The sequence below is a fragment of the Neopsephotus bourkii genome, unplaced genomic scaffold (assembly GCF_033783945.1).
Source record: "Neopsephotus bourkii isolate Nb327-2 ecotype Australia unplaced genomic scaffold, CSIRO-AGI_Nbou_v1 NB_1765, whole genome shotgun sequence".
NCBI lineage: Eukaryota > Metazoa > Chordata > Aves > Psittaciformes > Psittacidae > Neopsephotus > Neopsephotus bourkii.
In genome coordinates, this window is record NW_026902239.1 from 9,822,329 (window position 1) to 9,843,679 (window position 21,351).

Below are 21,351 nucleotides of genomic sequence, written 5' to 3' on the forward strand. Positions count from 1 at the left end.
CTGGAGACATCCAGGTGTCAATAAATACCACACTAGCCTTTGTCAAAATGCTGTATGGCAGCTGAGGACTTAATTTAAGCAAGTGAAGCACAAACCATTTTCCCTTACCTGACTGAAGAGTATCACTTGCACTATAACTATAGCATAAAAAATCCTAATGACAATAACTAATGAAGTCTCTTTCTAAGGAATTGTCTTAGGAGAGCATGACTGAGTATCTCAAATATGTATACTCTTCTGCTGTGCCTTTATTAAATGACCTCAGGCAAGCTGTCAATGTATGTGAGCTCTATAAACACATTGCCTAAGACAGGATTTCACCATTTCAATGACAGGATTTCATCATTTCAATGTAGGGACAATGAACAGCATATAAAATAATATTAATGCTATGGAAATACCCATGTTACATAGCTCCTTCTTAACAAGGATTACTTTTGCAACACTTTACACTCTTGGCAACTGTAAACCTATCATAGGCTTAAAATTCCTGATGAGTGGGCAAAAAAGCCCTGTTTTCTGTAGTGAAGAGTCTATTGCAGTCAACCTTGTAAAAGAAACATTTTAGTGTCAGTGATAATGAAAATGCCTGCTACCTATGACAGAGTTAAAATGGTGTCATGACCTGGCAATTTCTATTCAATGCTGTCACATCCATGCAGTGCACAGATCGGGACTGTCATCATGTAAATGCAGTAAGATTCTTTATCCTGCATTGTTGCTCAGTTGGGAACAGTAATTCTAAGTTTCCTGTAAGTTGTGAATAGCAGCAGGGGGGCATGAATAGCTTGGAAACCTATATTTTTTCCATTTATTTTTTTTAAAATGCAAATTACACTAGTAAGTCAAAAAAATCACTTTTGTTAAAAATACATTCAGAATTAACAAATGCCAAAAGAAAAGAAAAAAAAAGACACATTTGGATTGCATCTCTTGCCTTCTGAATATTTAAGTTTCTAACAAAAGCCCAGCCTAGAAAAATAACATTCTTTACTGGATTTTGAGGAGGATACAGCTGTACAAATCAAAAATGTCATCCAGATATTCTCACATTACTGTGCTCTAAACTGCTGTCAGAAGAGATCTGTCCACTAATCATTTAGTTTAGTAGTCAACAGTCCTAATTATTTTTAATGGCGGTGCTCTAACTGCAACTTAAGCAGGGTTATGAATATCAATTTCATACAGGTATGTATGTGTATATATATGTATACTGTGTGTATGTTAGTGTGTGTATATCTACTCTATATGTAACATGAATACGCATTTATATCGTAATCCTTAATAGTTAGATGTGCTTCCTATTTCCTAAGCACTTTACAAACATTGACAATTCAGACCTCACAATAAGCCTGTGAGGCACAGATTATTCCCGTTTTATAGGTGGGAAGACTAAGACACAGAGAAATTAAGGCCAAAATTTTCTAAATTAAAATCAGGCCTGAAAGCTACATGTAGACACTTCAGTAAATTGTCTGAATTCTAAAATTGCTAACTACCGGTACCTGCCGTTCCAAGGGAAATAACTGAAAGGTATGAAAAATTACCTTCTGAAAATTGGATTGCTGCTTAGGTGCCTAAACTGGTTTCTTTTTACCTTAAAAAATGATTTTTATAGAAATATTATTTTGATTAACTGGCACGCAGGGAAAGCTAAAATACCCTGTTATGACATTTTTGTTCCATTTAAACCTCTACACTGTGTTTAATACTACACATCTGCTATATTCCATACTACATAAAAGTAAAAACTTTTGAAAGTTTTCCAAGTTATGGGAAATTTCAGCCTGCCACTTGGAGGCTGCACGCTTTTTCAGGGTGTGAAAAACAGCTCTATCCAGAATGAACTCAGATTTTCAGGTACCGAAGTCTGAAAAGTTAAATTTGAGATGCAAATCAGCAATGAATGCTGTAAGGGATCACACCTAGGGACCAGCCTAACTAATTCACACAGAAAATCCCTAGCAGGATCTGGGGCTTGAGCCCTTGGCCCCCTTCACCAGAATCTTCCTGGGTTATGCAGCCCCTGTCATAGCTATTCTCGTGTATTTTATATATATAGACATACACACACACACACACACACTTACAAATATATATATAAAAATCTCACCGAATAAATGTAAATATAGTTCCTGAACCTGTCCCATATCTTGTTTTCAATGGTGAATGCCTGTTCCTCTGTCATTGTCCAGAGTTGCTGCTTGTGACACTGTACATCCATGCAGACACAGGAAAGGGTGCTGCTTTGTACAGGGATGGGTAAGTGGCGTGAGCGCACAGGTCTTGGGATCCTGGGAGCTGTGTGGATGCAAGGGTTTGACCAGCAAGGAAAAGGGAGTTGCTCAGGGCATCTCAAGCCTTTCCAAGCGCTGACCTTCTCTCTTGCCCTCAAAAGGTGCGTGGTCACCTCAGGTGTGGCAGCTGCGTGTGTTTGCCTGTGCAAGGTCTGACCAAAGAAACAATGACAATCCAAGTTTCTGAAAAGCCTGAGCAAAATATTGGGGTTTTCCTAATGAAAGCCACCTAAGTGCTTGAAAATACAGATCAGATGTAGAACAAAACATATGTGCCTAGGAGTTCAGAGTATTTCATATACACATTGACCTACTAGCAAAATTCCCAAAGGCATCTTGTTGCCAACTACGTAACAGCACAGGATTTTTTTCAGCCACAATAATACAGGAAGATAAAATACACATTCTAACACACAACAGATCCCCCAAATATACCACAAAAAGGTCTCCAACATTTCTTCAACTCAACTAGTCCCTCCCTGCCCTCCCCAACTGAAACAAAAAAAAAATAAAATAAAATATATGGATCCCTTATGGTGCAATTAGAAAAAAAAAAGCTCACTTACAGAGAATTTTCAGTTGAAATTAGATACAAAAGAGTAAACGTAGTTAGTACATATTCAGTTGGCCTTTGTTGATATAAATCTGCAGATGTCTCTGTAGTTAGTAAAAGACATTTAGGGATAGCTATAAAAGCACCTACAGTGCGATAAATAAAAACAGTGGGATTAAGAAGCACTCTTTCTGCTGCTTATTTCCAGTAGGTTAAATTATTAGTTTATGGTACCCCTTTCCCCACCCTGGCCTCCAAAAGGTCTCATTTCCTTTATTTATTTATTTTTCTTTTTTTATCTGTTAACCATTATAAAGTGTTTATTTCTTGACCACTGTGGAGTCTCAAAAGTAAAGCACTTCTCAGACAGCTGGCAGTTTTCTACTTGGTCGCTCTGGAGCTGTGGAGCAACAGAGCCTTATTCCCTGACATGAAAACAAAACAAAACCAAACAGAAGAAAACCACTGACTTAGAAATCGTTCAGAATTAACAGCAGCATGTTACTTCAGAAAGCTTGCACGGAGTTTCTTTGCTGTGCAATGCAGTTGGGTTAAGGCAAGTATGAACTGTACAGCCTTCAGGGCAAACAATGCGCTGTCTATTGACTTCTGTTGCAAGGTCATCCTGGTATTTTTAGTGTCGTGTTGACTAAGGGGACTCGACATGGACAGGAGTGCAGAGGGGGCTCCAAAAGCACCAAGTGGGCTGGGTTCATGTCTCAATCCAGATGGGCCACACTGGTGGTAGCCAGGATAGGGAAGACCCAGAAGATTGCACCAATGCCTTTGCTCTCCCCCTGTGGTGCTGGGAGGCAGGAGGTCCAAGGTAGGGGTCTGGGGCATCATCCTTAGTACCTATTAGAAAGAGGGACTGAAGGTTTCTGGTGTCTCACTGTTCGATCAGCTCTTCTATTTTTTTTTTTTTTTAGCACAAAAACTGGGTAATTTTTTGCTCTTTGAAGAACCAGGAGGCCATCCTGAAACAGTTTCTTTGACAGGTCCTCTAGCCCATGTTGAGTAGTTCTCATGTTTACTTTGACCTAGACGAAAGACAGAAAAAGAAAGGTAATTATCCATCTTAGACATGTCTGATCACTGCCCTGTTGCTCTTGTACCCTTTTGTAAGCAAGTATAAGCCACCAACCAGTAGCAGTTCAGCTACACATGGAATGAGGAGGACAGAATGACAAAGTGTTTGCTCAGGTGGTTGCCTGGCTCTCTCTGGAACATTGACAGAGAAGTCAGCAAAGGTTTTCTCAACTGTTCTAAGCAGTAGTAATATTTAATTATAGGCAGTACTATATCTCCATGGGTCAACTGGAAGATGACTTGACCTGTAATAATCAGTCAGAAATGTACCTGTTTTTGTAAAAGCAAGAAGTGACGCAGTATGAGGACAAAAGGACTGAATCACAGGTGCCAGGGAAAACCACCCGAGGCTCAGTTGCAAAGCAGAGTGCATGTGCAAGTGCCACAGCCACATACACCCGAACAGTGGAGTCCTAAACCTGCGTTTTGTAATGCCAGCTTGCAGCCTAAACCAACAAGATGTTGTTGATGGTGAGGCAAGGCTTAGCCGGTAGTTTATTTAAATTAAATTTTGCTGATACTGTCTGAATCCCACAGACCTGAGGAGGTCATAATGCAGCAGATTTGGACTACATGAACTTGCTGAGTATCACAGTGGTTATACTCTAGGTGCCATTTTTTTGTGTCTTGCATACGTTTCATTTATGCTTAAAATGAATGGTAAAGTAGGTAGTACCTTCAGGCTCAGTACTTTAAAGGCTCTACAGAGGGATCTGGACAGGCTGGATCCATGGGTCAATGGCATGAGGTTTAACAAGGCTCAGTGTTGGGTCATGCGCTTGGGCCACAACAACCCCATGCAACGTCCCAGGCTTGGGGAAAAGTGTCTGGAAAGCTGTTCAGCAGAAAAGGACCTGGTGGTGTTGGTCAGCACTCAGCTGAACATGATCCAGCTTGTGCCCAGGCAGCCAAGAAGGCCAACAGCATCCTGGCCTGTATCAGCAACAGTGTGGCCAGCAGGGCCAGGGCAGTGATCATCCCCCTGTACCTGGCTCTGGTGGGACCGCACCTCAAATCCCGTGTTCAGTTTCTGGCTCCTCACTGCAAGAAAGACACTGAGGTGCTTGAGCAGGTCCAGAGAAGGGCAACAAAGCTGGAGAAGGGCCTGGAGCACAAGACTTATGACAAATGGCTGCGGGACCTGGGGGTTTTTAGTGTGAAGAAGAGAAGGCTCAGGGGGCACTCTCTACAACTACCTGAAAGGATGATGCAGCAAGGAGGTGGCTGGTCTATCCTCCCACGTAACAAGAGGTAGGACAAGAAGAAATGGCCTTAAGTTGTGCTAGGGGAGATTTAGACTGAATATTAGAAAAAAATGTTCACTCTCACAGAGAGGGTGATCAGGCATTGGGACAGGCTTCCCAGGGAAGTGATGGAGTCACCATCCCTATAAGTGTTCAAAAAACATGTAGATGAGGCCCTCAGTGATATGGTTTAGTGGTGAACTTGGCAGTCCTGGGGTAATGGCTGGACTTGATGATCTTAAAGGTCTTTTCCAACCTAGTTGATTCTATGATTCTATGATTCAGTATGTACAATTATCTAGACAAATACCCACAATCTTAGACTAGGAGACCATGACCAGTATAATACATAGAAAAGATGGGACCAAGCAGTAAGGCAAATACATTAACCCCTCCTAAACCCCTCTGTCCCCGAGTGATTGACCTGAAATGCTTCTCACATTTGGTGAAAGGTAGCATCTCATTAGCCACAAACTATTGTTAAGTGCCTTTTAGTGAAAAGCAATGCCTACCAATAATGTGTAGCAGAATACACATAAGTGGGCATACATATATTTACAAGCACATATATATAAAGGGGTCTGTGTGCATGTAGGTATGTGTGTTTCTATGCATATATAGTATATGTCTGTGTATATATACATATATATATATGAAAAATGCAAAGATTCACAGACTTCACAGTACATAAGGAAAGCAAGCTTCACTTCAGGGATGAACTGCGTTTGAGCAATTTCTCCAGTGCATTAGGCATCAGCATCAGATAGGCATGCTTTTTTTTTTTTTTTTCTCCATTTCTTCTTTTCTTGGGCAAACAAGTTTACTGTGAAAAATGTAAAGAAAAATCTCACTCCCATCCCTCCCTCCTTCCAACTGTTTTTAGAACAGTATTCATGCAGTGCAGTCTTGTTCCACAACTATAACTGTGTTTTTTCATGTGCAGCAGAATCAGTGCTTTGGAGTGCTTAGTCACCTTCCTCAGTCACCTTCCAAGAGCAGAATTTTCTCTTGACAATTGATTTCCACCATCTTATTGTGTTCTTGTCCTGTGGTCTGGAAATGAGCACTGACATCTCTCACACCGAATACCAGGAAGCTGCTTTTTAGTACACCAGCTGTGGCCACGTTGCAGGGAGGTACACGAGCACCAGTTCTGTCCCATTCTGTTTAAAAAGCGTATTCGTTTTGAAGGGACTGTCTAGGCTTCTTGGCTTGTACAGCATGGAGCACGCTGCTAGCGCTTAAATAGTAAGAAAAAGCCATTTGTAACATAAATGTCATTACAAGAATTCTTCCCCAAAACACCAGTGTTTTATTTAAAACATAATTTTAAATTGAATATGGTTTTCTCTTTAAAGTAACCTGATTTAAATTAAATGTGAAATTGAGAGAGATAATGTGGAGTGTTGTGATTGGAATTCAAAGCCTAAAACACAGAGAAAAGAAAGTGAGCCTGAATCTAATAATTTTCAATGTTTTAAGGAAACAGTAGCCAGGATAGTCACATCAATTCACTATCTACAGATAATGCTTCTTTTTAATAAATAAAGACTTTTTTTTTCCCTTGGGTACCCTGTTCATTTATGGTAGTTTTGCATAACTCATGAAATTCCACAAATATGTACTGTATGCATTTAAATGGAATTGGAATGTTCTTATAAGTAGAGCTTGATTGATATCACAAAGAAAAAGTAGTAATTCTTTAGAGAAAAAGTACTGACACAGTAGAAATGTAAACATGAGGAGCCTGAGTAAATCCATATAATAATTTAATTGCATATGTAAGTTTGTGTAGGTTCAGTATAACCTCCAAATTAACAAAATGAAGTGCTAACTAGCATACAGAAGGAAACTGGTTACAAAACACTGTGTCTTAATAGTTAGCAATTACTAAACCCAGCATTCCTCCAGGATAATAATTAAACAGTGCATGTATAAACCAGTTAAAATTAAATCACTTGGATGTAAGTCTGTCTGTCTTGAACTGAAATAAAAGTTTGTGTTGATGGAATTCTGTCATTGCAATCCTCTAAATCAATTCACATCAGTAAGCAGTATGTGGGTGATGGCTGAGACCTGCCACACAACTCTGTATGTCTTCAATTTGTAATAGCTCTGTATATGAATCAGTCTGGTATATATATGAGGGGGGTTCTTTGTGCTTATTACTGAAATACAAGTTGAAATTTGCATTTTGACAGAATCTGTACAACCATTAGAAGCTGATACTGTTTTGGTAAGCTCTTCAAAGCTGAGGCCATATGTTCTCCTTCACTTTGTAGCATGCCTAGCTCAGCTACAGGTACTACAACAACACAGACAATGGTAAGAGATGTATAATTAGTAACCAAATGATTTAAAGGCAACTACCTCCTATTTCTCTCATAAACAAAGAGCTCCACAAGTGGCATTCAGTAGGAGCCTGAATAGTTCTTTGGTGAAAAAGATCTCTAGGGAACCAAACCCCTCCTCCCAGCAACTAAAGCTTTAAAACATCAAGTATGGCCTGCTGTTGTAAGTGTGTTTTGATTTCCAGCATGTGATATTGCTGTAAACAGTGCTACAAGCAGATCAAACCACAGCTTGATTAATTCGAATTTGTCACTCCAGTGCCTAATGGTCTGCCTGCATTACAGAGCAACTGCAGTGTGAATACATATGCATGTGTTCCTGCTGTGCCTCAGCTGTAAATCACAGAAAAGTATTACTAAATGCTGTAAAAATCTCCTAAGGACAGGCTGTAGCAATTCTAGAGAACCTTGCCAAATACTATACAGTCAGAAGGAAACATGAAGTGCCTTTGTTTGACGTGGCTGAGACATAGCAATACTTTTGTGGGTTGACTGGACAAAACATCAGCTCACATACTGATTTGTGTCTCTCAGTTAAGACAGTGAAATCATCTAGACTCCCATGAGAATGCAGCATTGAAATAAAGCAGCACACAGTTTACATGGATTAATCATGTATCTCTTTGTGTCAACTACAAGCTTTATAATATTGCTTTTTTTTTTTTTTTTTTTTTTTTTTCCCCACAGGTCTAGCTTTCTTTCCAGCCAGTATCAAGTCAGTAAATGCAATCTGCTGTTCTGGAAGGAACACCGAGAACATAAAGAGAATGGAATAATATCTCAGCTAGAGGGCTCCATATATTGATGACAAGGTATGTTATACTGAGAAAGAAATAGGATTAGAATTGTTCTAAGTACCTATGAGCTGCATATAATGCTAGGAAGGAAATAACATTTTCTAAATGCACAACACCGTGCCAAAAGTGCAGGTGAAAAATCTTTACTTGAGCACAGACAGATGGGAAGCTGAAGTAAAGATGGCATTGGAGATAGGCACTATTGTAATTTGAGATTATTAGAAAGCTCCTAGAAAAGCACTCAAAGGGCCCAATCCTAAACACTACTACAGAATTGATTGTATCACTGATAAAGGAGTAAACACCATTTCCAAGCAAAAATCAGGTAATCCATTAGCAGATTTGCTTCCACTAGTCAGAAGACACACTTGAAAGTGAATGGAAGTGTATGTTGGGATGGGTATTTTTTGCCTGTATTTAGCTCATTTCCTCAGAAGAGATATTAAACAAAGAAACAAAGAAAACAAAGTAAATGTTGACCCCTTCTGAGCCGTTCCATGCTGTGCTTTTACCATGTAGGCCAGTGATGGTAAATAAAGAACATTTCAAAAGGCAGTGGCAGTAAGGTAAGATTTATCTGGGCAGTCAGGACTGTTCTGAACTGCAGTTGGCATCAGTACAAGAAATATTTGGAGATTATTATTCCTGGACTGGTCTATGGTTGGGTGTTAGCTCTAGTGTGAATGTACTCCAGTTGTGTGTATGTGCTGAGATTTGATTAGCCATCTAATCCTCAAATATATCAAGCTGCACTCTAGGCAGTGGATGGAGTTGTCACTCACTGGTTAAGTAAAATACTGCTTACTATTTTAACTGGTTTTAAAAGGCAGATGTTGTTACATTTGTGGCTTCTTTTTTTTCTTTAACGTGGAGACTGGAAATGAGGTACAGAGGTGCCTCAGTGAACAGATACACTGGTAAGACAAATGCTAAATACATCCACTAATTTAGCAAGTTGCTGAAATATTGATAAATCTTAATAAAACCCACTTTTTTGCAACCAAGTTCTGTCAGATCTGACTATTGTTTGCTACACCAAATTCCCATTGCCTTTGAGTGGAATGAAAATGGGGGAAACCAGGTGAGAGCTGGATGCTATTTAAACAACTGTGACACATTATATCCTGCCCTAAGGAATCATTACAATTCAACAGAAATGTAATGTTGGTTCTTAAGTGTAGCTTGAATTCAGTCTATCTAAAAGGCTTCTGCCTATTCTGAATTTTTAAGTCACGTCATCTTTCAGCTTAATGATCCTTTAATATCAGCCTGCCACTCTGCAGAATATCTAAGAAGTTAAGTACTTACATATACATGGGCTGTAGCTGTAAATGAGATGTCTTCTGTGGACCTTGATAGCCGTAAGAGTCAAATCCACCTATGAAATCAACTGAAAGGGGGAAAATTGCTTTCATTAGAAACATCTTTTCAGAAGTGATAGGCACTATGATTCAAGAACCAACCAGCACACAAATTATTTTTTGATGGGCCCTTTATTAATCTGTTAAAATTAGATCAACTAATAGTGGAGATGCAGGATAAGGGTAAAAAAAAGTAGAGAAAGGCAAAGTCACTTTTTAAATTTTAAAATCAAATTAATTTTAAAGTCACAGAAAGACAATGAGGGGTTTATAACAGCCCTCTGTCTATCAGAAATATCCACACATCCCTCTTTTTATGTAGAACACCTCACTGGAGTACAAACCAACATGCTATTCATGTATTACAAATGCTGAAACCCATTTATTAACTGGCATGAATGCATTGCTTCTGACTGTGATTACTCTGTCTGGCTTGCTGTCATGCTTGGCTCAATGATGTAGAGGAGAGAGCGCATTGATCCGACTCTGAGAGACAAAAGTTTCTCTGATTCCTTGCTTTGACATTTGGGTTGAAATGCATGAACAGAGGGCTGGAACAATTTATCTGAGCTTCAGAGATGAGGCTTCACGGATCTGAGGAAACCAGCTTTTCTCTCAAGGTGCTGGAGGTCTGCAGGAAGGTTGTAGGGTGGGAGTTATTTATTAATTCACACCACCGACAGTTCCCCATGGTCTCCTCATGTTTTATTTTAAACAATTTCGGGGCCATTCAGTCCCATCTGAGCCTGAGACCCCTGTTTCTCTGCTATAACACTTTCTTTACACCAGTAAAAGCAAAACCTTTGCTTCCTTTGCATTGGGAGAGTCAGCTATTGGCTTTTGGAGGTTATTTGTGGATAGTTCTCATCCCTGAAATATTGTCTCTTACATAGCAGATGTGAATTTGACTTTACTTTGATAGGAAAGGGCCAAAGAGTTCAGATATGTAAGTGCATTTTTCACAGGTCAGGGCACTGTTACTGACAGACTGGCTCTGTGTGCATTAAAAGCAAAAAATCCAGAAGAGGTTCTTTGACAGAGGATAGCTTCTTCTGGACCTAAAATGCAATAACATTCACATAAAAATCATGAAATGTCAATTTATCACTATTGGTTTGAGAACTTTCACAGTGGTTGGATTCCTTAAAAGTTGCATTTATGAGGTTATTTTATCCTAAAGTACGCCTCAATATGTGTCATGCTTAACCACATTTATCATGCAGTCACAGGCATTCCAGACATGTTACAAAATCAAATTCTTATACCTCTCTGTACAACATGTATTTTGCAAACAAAGAGCTACCAAAACAGTAGACTGGACTGGTACAATATGTCTGCATTGCAATCACAGACATGCTGAACCTGTCATCCACCTTCTTCCCTGGCATTAATGGCCCCTGCAGAAATAATTTTGCCCATTCTGTGCTCTGTGGTAGCATTACATATACTCCTATACCAGAAAGATGTGTGACTAAATTAATTCCTGACATCTCTAATGAAGAAGGTTCTATAGTCTCTCTGTGGTGCCTTTCCCTGAGCCTAACTTCCTAATGTCTAATTTAAATGTAATTTCCTGCAAATTAACTACTTTCTACATTCTAGCCTTTTGTCCCCATGGATATAAAGACAAATGAAGAGGTTTTTTTACAACTACTTTTAAGCATTTTCAGAAAGTATTTTCATGATATCCATCTTTTTCAGATTTATGCATACATAATTCTTTCAAATTTTTCTCACAGTGCTTGTTTTCAACCCTCTGCATTTCCAAGCCTGACGATCCTTCCTCAGTCTACTTGTTTTTCTTATAGTGGGGTGCAAAAATCAGGACTGACTGGAACAACTTCCATGCAGGTCTTCTGTACATTACTTGAACTAACATGATGGATTTTCTGCCTTTTTTTTTTTTTTTAATTTCTCCTTTTCAACAGCATCATATAAATGCTTAATAACCAGATCTTTATTTTTATGTTTTTACACTAACTGTAGTCTAGCCAAGTAGTCCATATTTTATCTGAAGACACTTGATTGATTCTTCTCCACAGGAGTTCTTTTGCACTTGTCTGTACTGAATTTCATCTTCTTAACTTCAAGCCACTTCTCAAGATCATTTTGTGAAGATCAATCCTATCTTCACAAGTGCTCATACCACCCCAGTCTTGTTTCATCTGAAATTTTTACAAATATTGTCTCCTTGATCATTCTTGCTGTTAACAAAAATAATGAAGAGAATTCTTTCTCTAGCCAAGGTCCTAGTGGGATCCCATCTGAAATGTCATCATGACTGGTTGATAACTAGTTTTCATTCAAATAGAGTTTTAAACAATTCTGCACACAACCTATGATGATTGCATCTGGACAGTATTTCCCTGGTTTGCTCACAAACCTTTCATAGGGTTAAAATCTTGCTAAAATCAAGATAAATGTAATTTCTTGGTTCCTACTTATTGTTTGTAGCTATCAGAATAACTTTATTACAATGTGGTTATGTCTTTGGAAGCATTCTAAGTTTACAGGCACAGAACAAAGAATTCACTGTAGGAATATTGTTGATTGAAGAGCTAGGCTGGAAGGAAACAAAACCATTTTATTCAAATACAAAGATTGCAGTAAAGAGAATAGACGTTTTTGCTGTAGTTAAGGTTTGTTGTTCTCTTGACCAGTTTTCTGGTTTTTTGTCATTCTCGACCTCTAACACTACAAGTCAGAAAATACCTGTGTTGGACTGAGTGTCTCATTGGTGTCAATCATGTCACATTATGGATGCTGCTCATATGCATTCGTCCAGCTTTGCATTTCCTGTGCACTTCCTAACACCCTGCAAGCAACCGCTAAACCATCATTAGAAGGCTGCAAGCACAGACACCCTGTTTTGCAGTCACAGGGCAAAAGTTCTTAAGGATGATTTCAGGGTTGTTTTCAGAAAGCTAAACCAGTGTGTTAAGAGAGATTTCTTTGAGTAAAAGGAGTTTGTGTGCATGCTGAATATCTCTGCATGATTTGTGTCCTTGCCCTGTTGCACAGAGTAAACACAGACTGTTAACAAGTCAGATTGTCAAGTGTAAACAAGGCAAGCTTGTACAGACATTTCTGTGTTCAGCTGACTGTGGAACTTCCCATGTGTGTAACCAAATGATGTTAGGGCAGAAAGTACTACTGTAACCTTGTAGTAGGCATACAATGGCTTCTTGCACGCAACAACAAACTTTGCAAAGTAAGTAAATGTAGGTAATAGAAAGTGAACTCCAATACAAAAGGATTACAGTAATTTCTTTGTAGCAAGGTTTCTGAATGGTGGCAGTTTCTCATCACTGCAAAGCCTGCGGTGTCCAGACTGTGCTAAAAGCTCCCTGTGGACTCAGAGCTAGTTTCTTTAAGCATGCAAAATGCTGCCCTTTCTGAAGGCATTTTATCCTGGCTGTGCCTGAAAGGTCACTAAAAGTGTCATACGACCAATACGTTCCTGGCAGCAGTAACATGAGATGAATAAAACAAGGCTCATTAGTTGAATCACTGCAGAGGCTTCCATCCTTAACCTAATCCATCAAAAACATTTTTGACTATTCTATTTTACATTGATCTTACAAGTCACTGTTATCAGAGGTGGCTCTTTTGTCATGTTTTGCTTTAGTAAAAGCACACGTGCAAGTACAAATAAACACAGAATCCCATTCCTTTTGTGGTGAGTTGACCCTGGCTAGATGCCAGGCACCCACTCTGTCACTCCCCTCCTCAGCTGGACAGGGGAGAGAATATAACAAAAGGTCTGTGGGTCAAGATAAGGACAGGGGCTCAGCCTTGACCAGTGGTGCATCTGTCTTGGAGCTGGCTGGCGTTGGCTCTACTGGACACAGTGGAAGCTTCTTAACATAAGCTGCACATATAGCCAACCCCTGCTACCAAAGCCCAGCCACACAAACCAAATACACCTTCGAAATATTAGGTGCTGAGATGCTTTTTCTCTGAGGTGGACTTGAATATGATACTAGCAGTACTATTTATCTGTAAAATGCATTACAGAAATCTACCTGGAGTATTTGCTTCCTTTGCTGGTGTTAAAGGGCTTGTCAGGTGTATGACTGTGGCTACAACTTTGACACAGACTGGAGATATGGGTCAAACCAGAGACATATTTTCTATTACTAAGCACCCACAGTGATGTGAAGTTTCAGCCTCTGCTCATAGTCACAGTCCCTACTGTCTCTGGTGTATATCAGGACAGAATGAGAAGCATAAACGGGTTTATCATTTTTCATTTCTGGAAGTCTGTGGTGTACAGAGGGACTATTAAACTGGGATGCACAAAAAAGATCTCATTAGCATATGAGAGAAGGGACTTTCCAGAAAATGGGTAGTGAAAAGCACTGAAGCTGATGAAATCAACAGATGGACAAAGAGAAAGGAAACAGTGCAGAATAAAAGCAGTAACATCTTCCTGTAGAAACCAAAAGGAAAGGTACTGAATAGAAACCAGAAGACTATACACTGTTCTACTTACAGAAATTTTCCTCTGTAAGATACAAATACAGAAGCACAAAGACAGATTCTCAGCTAATATATACATTTATAGCTTCAGTGATTTCATTGAAGCAATGATAATCTACATTAGCTTAGGACCTGACCCAAGGAGTCATTTAGGACATATATGTATAGAAATGTGACTGACACTGTCCTTGTGTTTTAGAAGACATGCAAGATGTGTAAGTAGACAGGCTCAATATGAAAGCATATTGAGTTTAGGAAGGGGAAGAAGGATGAGTGGCTTTATCTGTAAAGGAAAAGAAAGAGAACGGTTGGGAAATAGCCATGTACTTGGCCAACCTGTGACCTGCAGCATGGATAACTTCTTGACTTCTTTCAGATCCTCTCCTTACTTTGTTTCTTTGCTACTATTGTTTGTTTTGCTGACTAGCTTGCCTCTATTCCAGATGCATGAGGCCCTGCCTCTCACAGTGGTGAATGTACTGCCAGAACTCAACCCTGCCTTCATCACCACTTCTACTTCCTGCCTGAGGCTCCTTCTTTAAAAGTGAAAATGTCTTTTGTAGCAATTCCTACCGAATTTCTGATTTCTTATTTGGTAATTCCTCATTTGATAGTAAAGAGGGTGATTTTTCTCACTGATTCATCTCTCCTCCCTTATTTTGTCCATCTGCTTGATGAAGTAGATTGGCTCCTCCAGATTTATTAGCTTCATCCCAGACAACCCCATCACCTCCTCATCCACTTCCCTCCTCCCATCTCCAGCTGTTTCTCTGCACTCCATCTCTTCCATTTCTTCTACGAGCAAACTGATAATTTAGTCCTCCTTTCTTCAGTTTGCCAACCTTTTTCACTCCTTTTGCCATTCATTTCCCCTTCTCTCTTACTACAGTTACAAGAATTTTGCTCCATAAAACTTCTGCTTGTTCCAGTGACAGACTCTTTCTCTTGATAGTTTGTTTTGCAATTCCCTCCCAATACAAACACACATAAATTCCTTTAAGAAAAAAAGTCATCCTCACCCTTATCCCTTCTTGTGCTATTCCCTCTCCCTCTCTCCCCTGATAGGTTCCAAACACTTTCAGGAGCTACTCTCCTCCATTTCTGTAGAAGATTTTCTCCCATCTTGTGTTCCGTCCCTTACATGCAGCTGGAACTGCAGTCAGATTGCCACTTCCTATACGAATTGGGGTATTGGTAGCCCAGTGCACACAGCCTTCTCCGTGGTCACCCAACCACCTTTCACATAGCCACTGCTCTCTTTTTCCTGAAACCTTTGCCTCGCTGGCCTCTCTTGTCTCCTCTGCAGGTGCTCACCTTCCTCCTCATACCATTCATCACCTTTATTGCTGGTTCTCCCTCCAGGATGCTGCCAGAGTCCCATGAGCAGTAACATCTGCCTTTAATTTTTCTCCACCTCCTGTAAACTGGGCAATTGTACTGGCAAATGGAAGTGCTGCCATCGGCGGCTCTCTCGGGTGTCACAGATTACCTGGCTTGTGCTCATTCTGCTTCTTCTATACAAACTGAAATCTCAGCTTCTCTCTGTGATATTTACCTGTGGATAATTAAACATCAGTTCCAGGTCAGCGTGACTAAAACTTGCACCTTAGCCACTCCTCCCTAACCTTTTTTGCTACCTCTCGTGAACGATGGCACTTGTATCCTCGAGCCTGTCACTCAGGCGTATAATTTAGATGCCAACTTCTGTTTGGGCTGTCACAGTTTAATTTCCAGAGCTTATTTTTGCATATTGAAGAAGATGACTTTTCTATCTGTTGACACAGCTACAACATTTACCCATGGCTCTCAGTGTCAAACACCATAATTGCTCCTTATTTATTTTTTTTTTAACTCCCCAAATATGGAATTAAGGAGACAAAAGCTGCAGGATTCATCTTTTTTGCTAGGTTACTCTGAACCCTGCTGCTGATTTAACCTTCTATATTACATCAAGTAGAAGCTAAATCTTTCTACATTTAAAGCCTTTTGTAGACACTCCACACCAATCTCTTCTCCTTACAGTTCTAACAGCTAAATTCTGACCCCATGCTGCCCGCTTGACCTCTGTACTTGTAAAATTTCCAAACATTTTCTCCCCTTATGAGAATATATTCACAAACAGTTCTCATTATTTTCCCTAAACTCTTCTTTGTTCTGTTGGCAGTAATTAGGTTGCCAATGCCCTTATACTCCTGTCTACCACAGTGAATAATGTTTGCTCATGGTTTCTTTGTGCTCACTTTCTGCCTGTACCCACCAATTACCAACTGCCTGTCGTCTAACAGATTGCAATGCCCAAGAAACAGGGCTGGTGTTCATGTTTGTACAGTTCGTACATCATGGTAGGCTTTAAATACATTCATGAATCTAAAGCACTAAAAGAATATTAAAAATTTACAATTATGCATGATAAAGATGGTACTGTTTAAAAAGTGGTAATGACCAGGGAAGCGTAGGTGCATGTGCACATGGATGCTTCTTGATAATGACTGAAAACATTTCCCATGTGGTATAGAAGAGAGAGAACACATGGTGTACATGGGCTCCATCTGACATGTGAAGTCTTAAATTTGTGTACACTGGCTCTGCCCCCCTGAACTCAGGCCTCAGAAGTGGTGTGGTTAAACTTCACCTACGCAGCAAGGCACCCCACTGCTTGTGTAGCTGGGAGACAGAAGAAATGGCAAACGAACTGATGGCAAACACCTAATAACAGCACAGGAGGCACTGTTGATGCAGAAGTGAGTATGTAAGACCAGACAGAGCTGTGCACAAATGATGATAGCAAAACACTAGGCAAACTGAGAAAAAATGGAGGGGAGTAAAATTAGGATTGGTTTTAATAATTTTGGAAAAGACGTGGGAAAAAAATATAAAAGAACATATTGGGACACCCTTGGTCCTGCAGCTTTGCCAGAATGCCGCTACCTACCTCGCTGTTCGGTGAAGGCACTTCCAAACACTTTAGTGCTGTTGCCTTTTTATGCTGTGAGCTTGGCCTGGTGGCTATTCCACAATAAAACACACAGAAGGAGGTTTGCTTGACTACAATCACAATAAAGTTTGTTTACAATGATAATCAGATATTATCAGTCTGCTGAGTGCACAGTGATTTAGTAGACTTGTAAAACTTGATAGAGCCAAGCATCTGGAAAGCAGGTGGAAGGATGGCATCTGCCAGTATGTAAGGCTGTGCCCTCTCTATTGCACAGGAGGGCTCAGAAATGGTGTAAGATTTGGACACCCAGTCTGATTCTTGCAGTGCAATGAACTGCATTTCTGCCAAATAATCAGTAATGGCCTGTAAGTTCTCTGAGCTCATCCATTTGCAAGGTGAAACCAAACACTCAGATTTTTAAACCATAACCTCATGGCATTTTCGAGCTCTATAATGGCCACAGGAGCAGCAAAGGGAAATCACTACACCAGTTTTGGTGGAGGTTCTCAGCTCAGATTCTGCACACTGCCACTATTTCTATGCTGTTCAGTTATAATAGTCAAAATTATTCTGTGCTTTTTGCTTTAGAGGGGCTTTTTCTCCAACTGCTTCTCCTCCTATTACAATTTTTGTTGGATAAGGGCCTACAGCCTCTTCTTCTGTCTTTGTTCTGATGGTCCCCTGGCTAATTCTTTGATCAGCCCTTCTGAATCAAGATGTAGGACTGAGGAGGTGTGCAGGTTTGCGAAAACTGATGAACATCACCTACTGTCACTACCCATTCAGGGGTACTGACAAGGATATCAGTCTGTCACTCCCTCTGATTAGACCAAGCAGGGATGCATATATTGCATTCAATTTAAGACCAGCTTCTGTTTGTATTCCCAGTTGGAGAAGGAGTCTGCTCAGTGGCAGAACCTCAGGGCAGGACATGAGGAAGACAATGCTCTGGAGCAATGCCCTCAGCAAGGCAGGGCTGGCAGACAGCAGGAACTAGGTCAACTAGGGTCATGGCTGAGCAGGAAGGAGCAATGATGAAAGCAACCAGGAATAACCAAGCAAGGACTGAGAAGCACAAGCAAGGCTTTAGCAGCTGAAGAAAGAAACAGGGATCAGGGCTAGGGCAGTCAAGAAAGGCCAGGAGGAAATGGCTAGAGCATATCTGCAGCAATGACAAATATGGGATTGAAATAATCAGCACTTCCTTTTATATATGATAAATGCAGCAAGCCATTTGTCAAACTTACAGACCTGGAAAAAAGGTTGCCATGAGGTAGGCTGCCTCTTGACCCCTGTCCAAGCTTTTAGTGGGGCTTGTCCAATGCTCAGTAAAGGGTCTGTAAAAGACCTCCACTCAGCCATGAGAACATTAGCAGTCTGAAGAATATATTATTTATCTAAACTGGACAGAGCTGGACACTTACGGGTAATAGGCATTTGCTTTTAAATTCTCATCTTGAATACTGAGCCAGAAAAAAAAAAATTAGCCCTGCAATATTTTTGATAGACAAATTATTCTGAGAATTAAAGAAAATATGTGGTAGACTGAACTATCATAGAAGTTATCAAATGCATCATTAGGAAAAATTGTTCTTAGTCAGATCATTGCTATGGGCAAGCAATAAAGACAGGAAAAAAATAAAAAGGAGGAAAAAGAAAATGCCTGGGGCACTGGCCTCCAAGTGTGACCACCACACTAATAAATTAGAAAAAGAGTCATTAGTAGGTGCAACAAAGTGGAGAATTAAGGCTCAAATCTATGAAAGTTAACAATCCAGTGCTAATGAAGACCTATTTGAAAGAAAAGTAACAAAGAAAACTTTAACAGAAGACATGCTGCTAAGAATAATTTAGTACAAAGCTGTGTTCCAGGCATGTAGGAAACCGCAAGGAGCTCACGTTGACTCTCTCAGAAGACAATATGGCTGTGGGCAAGTGTCCTTTTCAGGGTGGCTGGAAATGGTTAACGAGTCTATTCCACCTGCAGCAGCTCATCACAGATCCTCTCCAAGATGTTGCTGAAATCAGTCTGGACTGAGTTTGACTGGTCAGGACTTGCAGTGTTCCAGCAGCTCATTTTGGCTCAACCCTCAAGGAGGCAACCAGCTGCCCTCAGAGGCTGGGAAACTGGGGTGGGGAATGCGGCTAGCAGTCCATGGTCACTTGTGGGCTGCTCCTCTGCCTGTGCTTGATGAGGTCCAAGCTGCCCTTCCTCTGCTGGGCCAAAGGGAGTAATGTTCCAACAGGCACAAGGCTGGAGGGCTTCCTTACAAAGCCTGCCCTCCATTCAGTGTGAAGTAGCAGTAAACACTGACACTGAAATGGAGTCTTTCACCAGCATCAAAACAAAACATAACAGTCTGCTTGAAACCATTTCCCATGCAATTTTCAGCTTGTGAAGATTGTCAGATTTTGCTAGTTTTTTCCTGATTTTGAATTTGAGTTTTGTTTATTTTTAAATGTCGAAACATTTCTGTGGCCAGCAAGACCATGTCCTCTTCAGCTGCAGCAGCAACCTAGACATTTCTTCAAATCATCTGCAGCTTTTGTTGTCAGAACCATCACTAGTTACTACCTCATTTCTGCTACTGGTTTGAGGCAACTGTGTGAGACTCTGTTTCATGATCTGGACTTTGTGTTCTTCTCCTGAAACAATTAATTCATGACAAGGCAAGTAATATTTTCAGAATGTGTTGGTATGAAATATATCCTTCTTCATAAAAGTGATGTTAACTTTTAATTCCCTGTCATATATGCAGATCTTTTCCAACACTTCTGCAGCATGTCTTTCTTGAAAAGATAAAATGGGTGGTGAATAGTTAAAAGAAAAAGTGATGCAAGGTAAGTAAATCTCCCTGGCTGTTACAATGCATTGATTTTATTAAGCAGTATCCCATTGTGATGAGTTGCTGAAATGGAAATGTTACTTCCTTCAAGCTTTACATTATATTATTTAGACATTTTTTAAACTTGAAGTTGACAATCCCCACAGGAGGCAGTGATGGACGCAAGGGGTGTGGCAGCAAAGACAGGGAAGAAGAAGAGAAATTATCATAGATGGAACCAGCAACACCACCATTTTCCCCCGTGTGCTTTTATTTATATATTTGCCTCATACCACATCCTGTCTCCTAGGCATTCCTTGAACATCAACTTCATTAGCTACAAAGGCAGCAATCCATAACCAATTTTCTTTTCATGTCAAGATTGTTCATGTATAAACCCAGCCCTTTTGTTGGGAACATTTGCAATTAATCCCACAAACAAAGAAAATGCTAATCATACAGTCTGCCCTAAGCAACCCTTCTGACTCAAGGCCCTGACCACCATCTATTATACACTAAAATGAATTGAAATTCCCACTTTGAGTTTAACCTAATTTTCTAGTGATAATAGGCATGGATTCCCAGAAGCATTCTATGCATCTAGATAGGAACATCCTAATTTCCTTTCCTGGTAAATGTTTTAAATAAGATTTTAGCACCAAAGGAAATTAACCTTTAAATTAATTGTAATTATAAAATGCCATCACTGATTTTGTCTTCAGACTAATTACTTGCTATTATTTAAACAAACTGCACCTCCTTGGAGCTTTAAGTTTGTTTCTGTCAATGCAGTGCAGTGCCAAATTATAACAGACCAGGCTGTGTAACATCTGCCAAGCACTATGACACCTTGGACTGCTCAGGTCCATTTGCATCTCAAATGCAGCTGGTTTCACTTGTCATATCTTCACACCATAGGGTTTCCCTCCTGCACTTCAGCCTTGCACTCTGCAGGTCAGATGTCTTCAGCCTGTGCTTTTGATCCAATCAAGTACACCTTGTAGGATGCAGAGTGCCTGTGCTCTGCAGTGGTGAGGATGAGACACAGCACCCGCCTTTGGTTCTGCAAAAGGTCCACTCCAAGACAGAACATGACTGGAAATAATGACACAGGAACCAGCTATTGAGATGTGCAAAAGGTTGATGCTGTAAAGGCATCTCAGGAAATTTCCTAAATGTTCCTTGTGATACTGCAGTTTTCCAAGGCAGCTCTCTTCAGGATGGCGAGCATGAGGCAGTACCACGGAATTTCAAAGGCTTCTCTCCCTGCATGCTTTCATCAGCATCCTGACAGACAAAGGAATCCCATTCCCTCCCTTTAGTTTATTTAGTTCACATAGCAGTCACCACACTAAATGAAACAAGTAAATGGAAAAAGCTGCTAATTTAGCCACAGGCTGTAAATTGGAGAACG

General features: G+C 40.2%; 1 protein-coding gene across 4 annotated transcripts in view; it reads right to left on the bottom strand.

Annotated features, from left to right (window-relative positions):
* Positions 1-784: 784 nt before the first annotated feature.
* NKAIN2 (sodium/potassium transporting ATPase interacting 2) overlaps positions 785-21,351 on the bottom strand; it is a 551,406-nt gene continuing 530,839 nt past the window's right edge. For 2 of the 4 annotated variants that reach the window (XR_009729244.1, XR_009729246.1), the window contains 3 exons: positions 9,640-9,721; positions 6,157-6,423; positions 785-3,890 (listed from right to left, as the gene is read on the bottom strand). Coding sequence is in view for 1 of the 4 variants with exons in the window: in XM_061378426.1 (XP_061234410.1) it covers positions 3,881-3,890; positions 9,640-9,721 (92 nt within the window). In the remaining 3 variants the exon portion in view is untranslated. The remainder of the gene's footprint in view (positions 3,891-6,156; positions 6,424-9,639; positions 9,722-21,351) is intronic. The other 2 variants (XR_009729245.1, XM_061378426.1) reach the window with 2 other exon arrangements.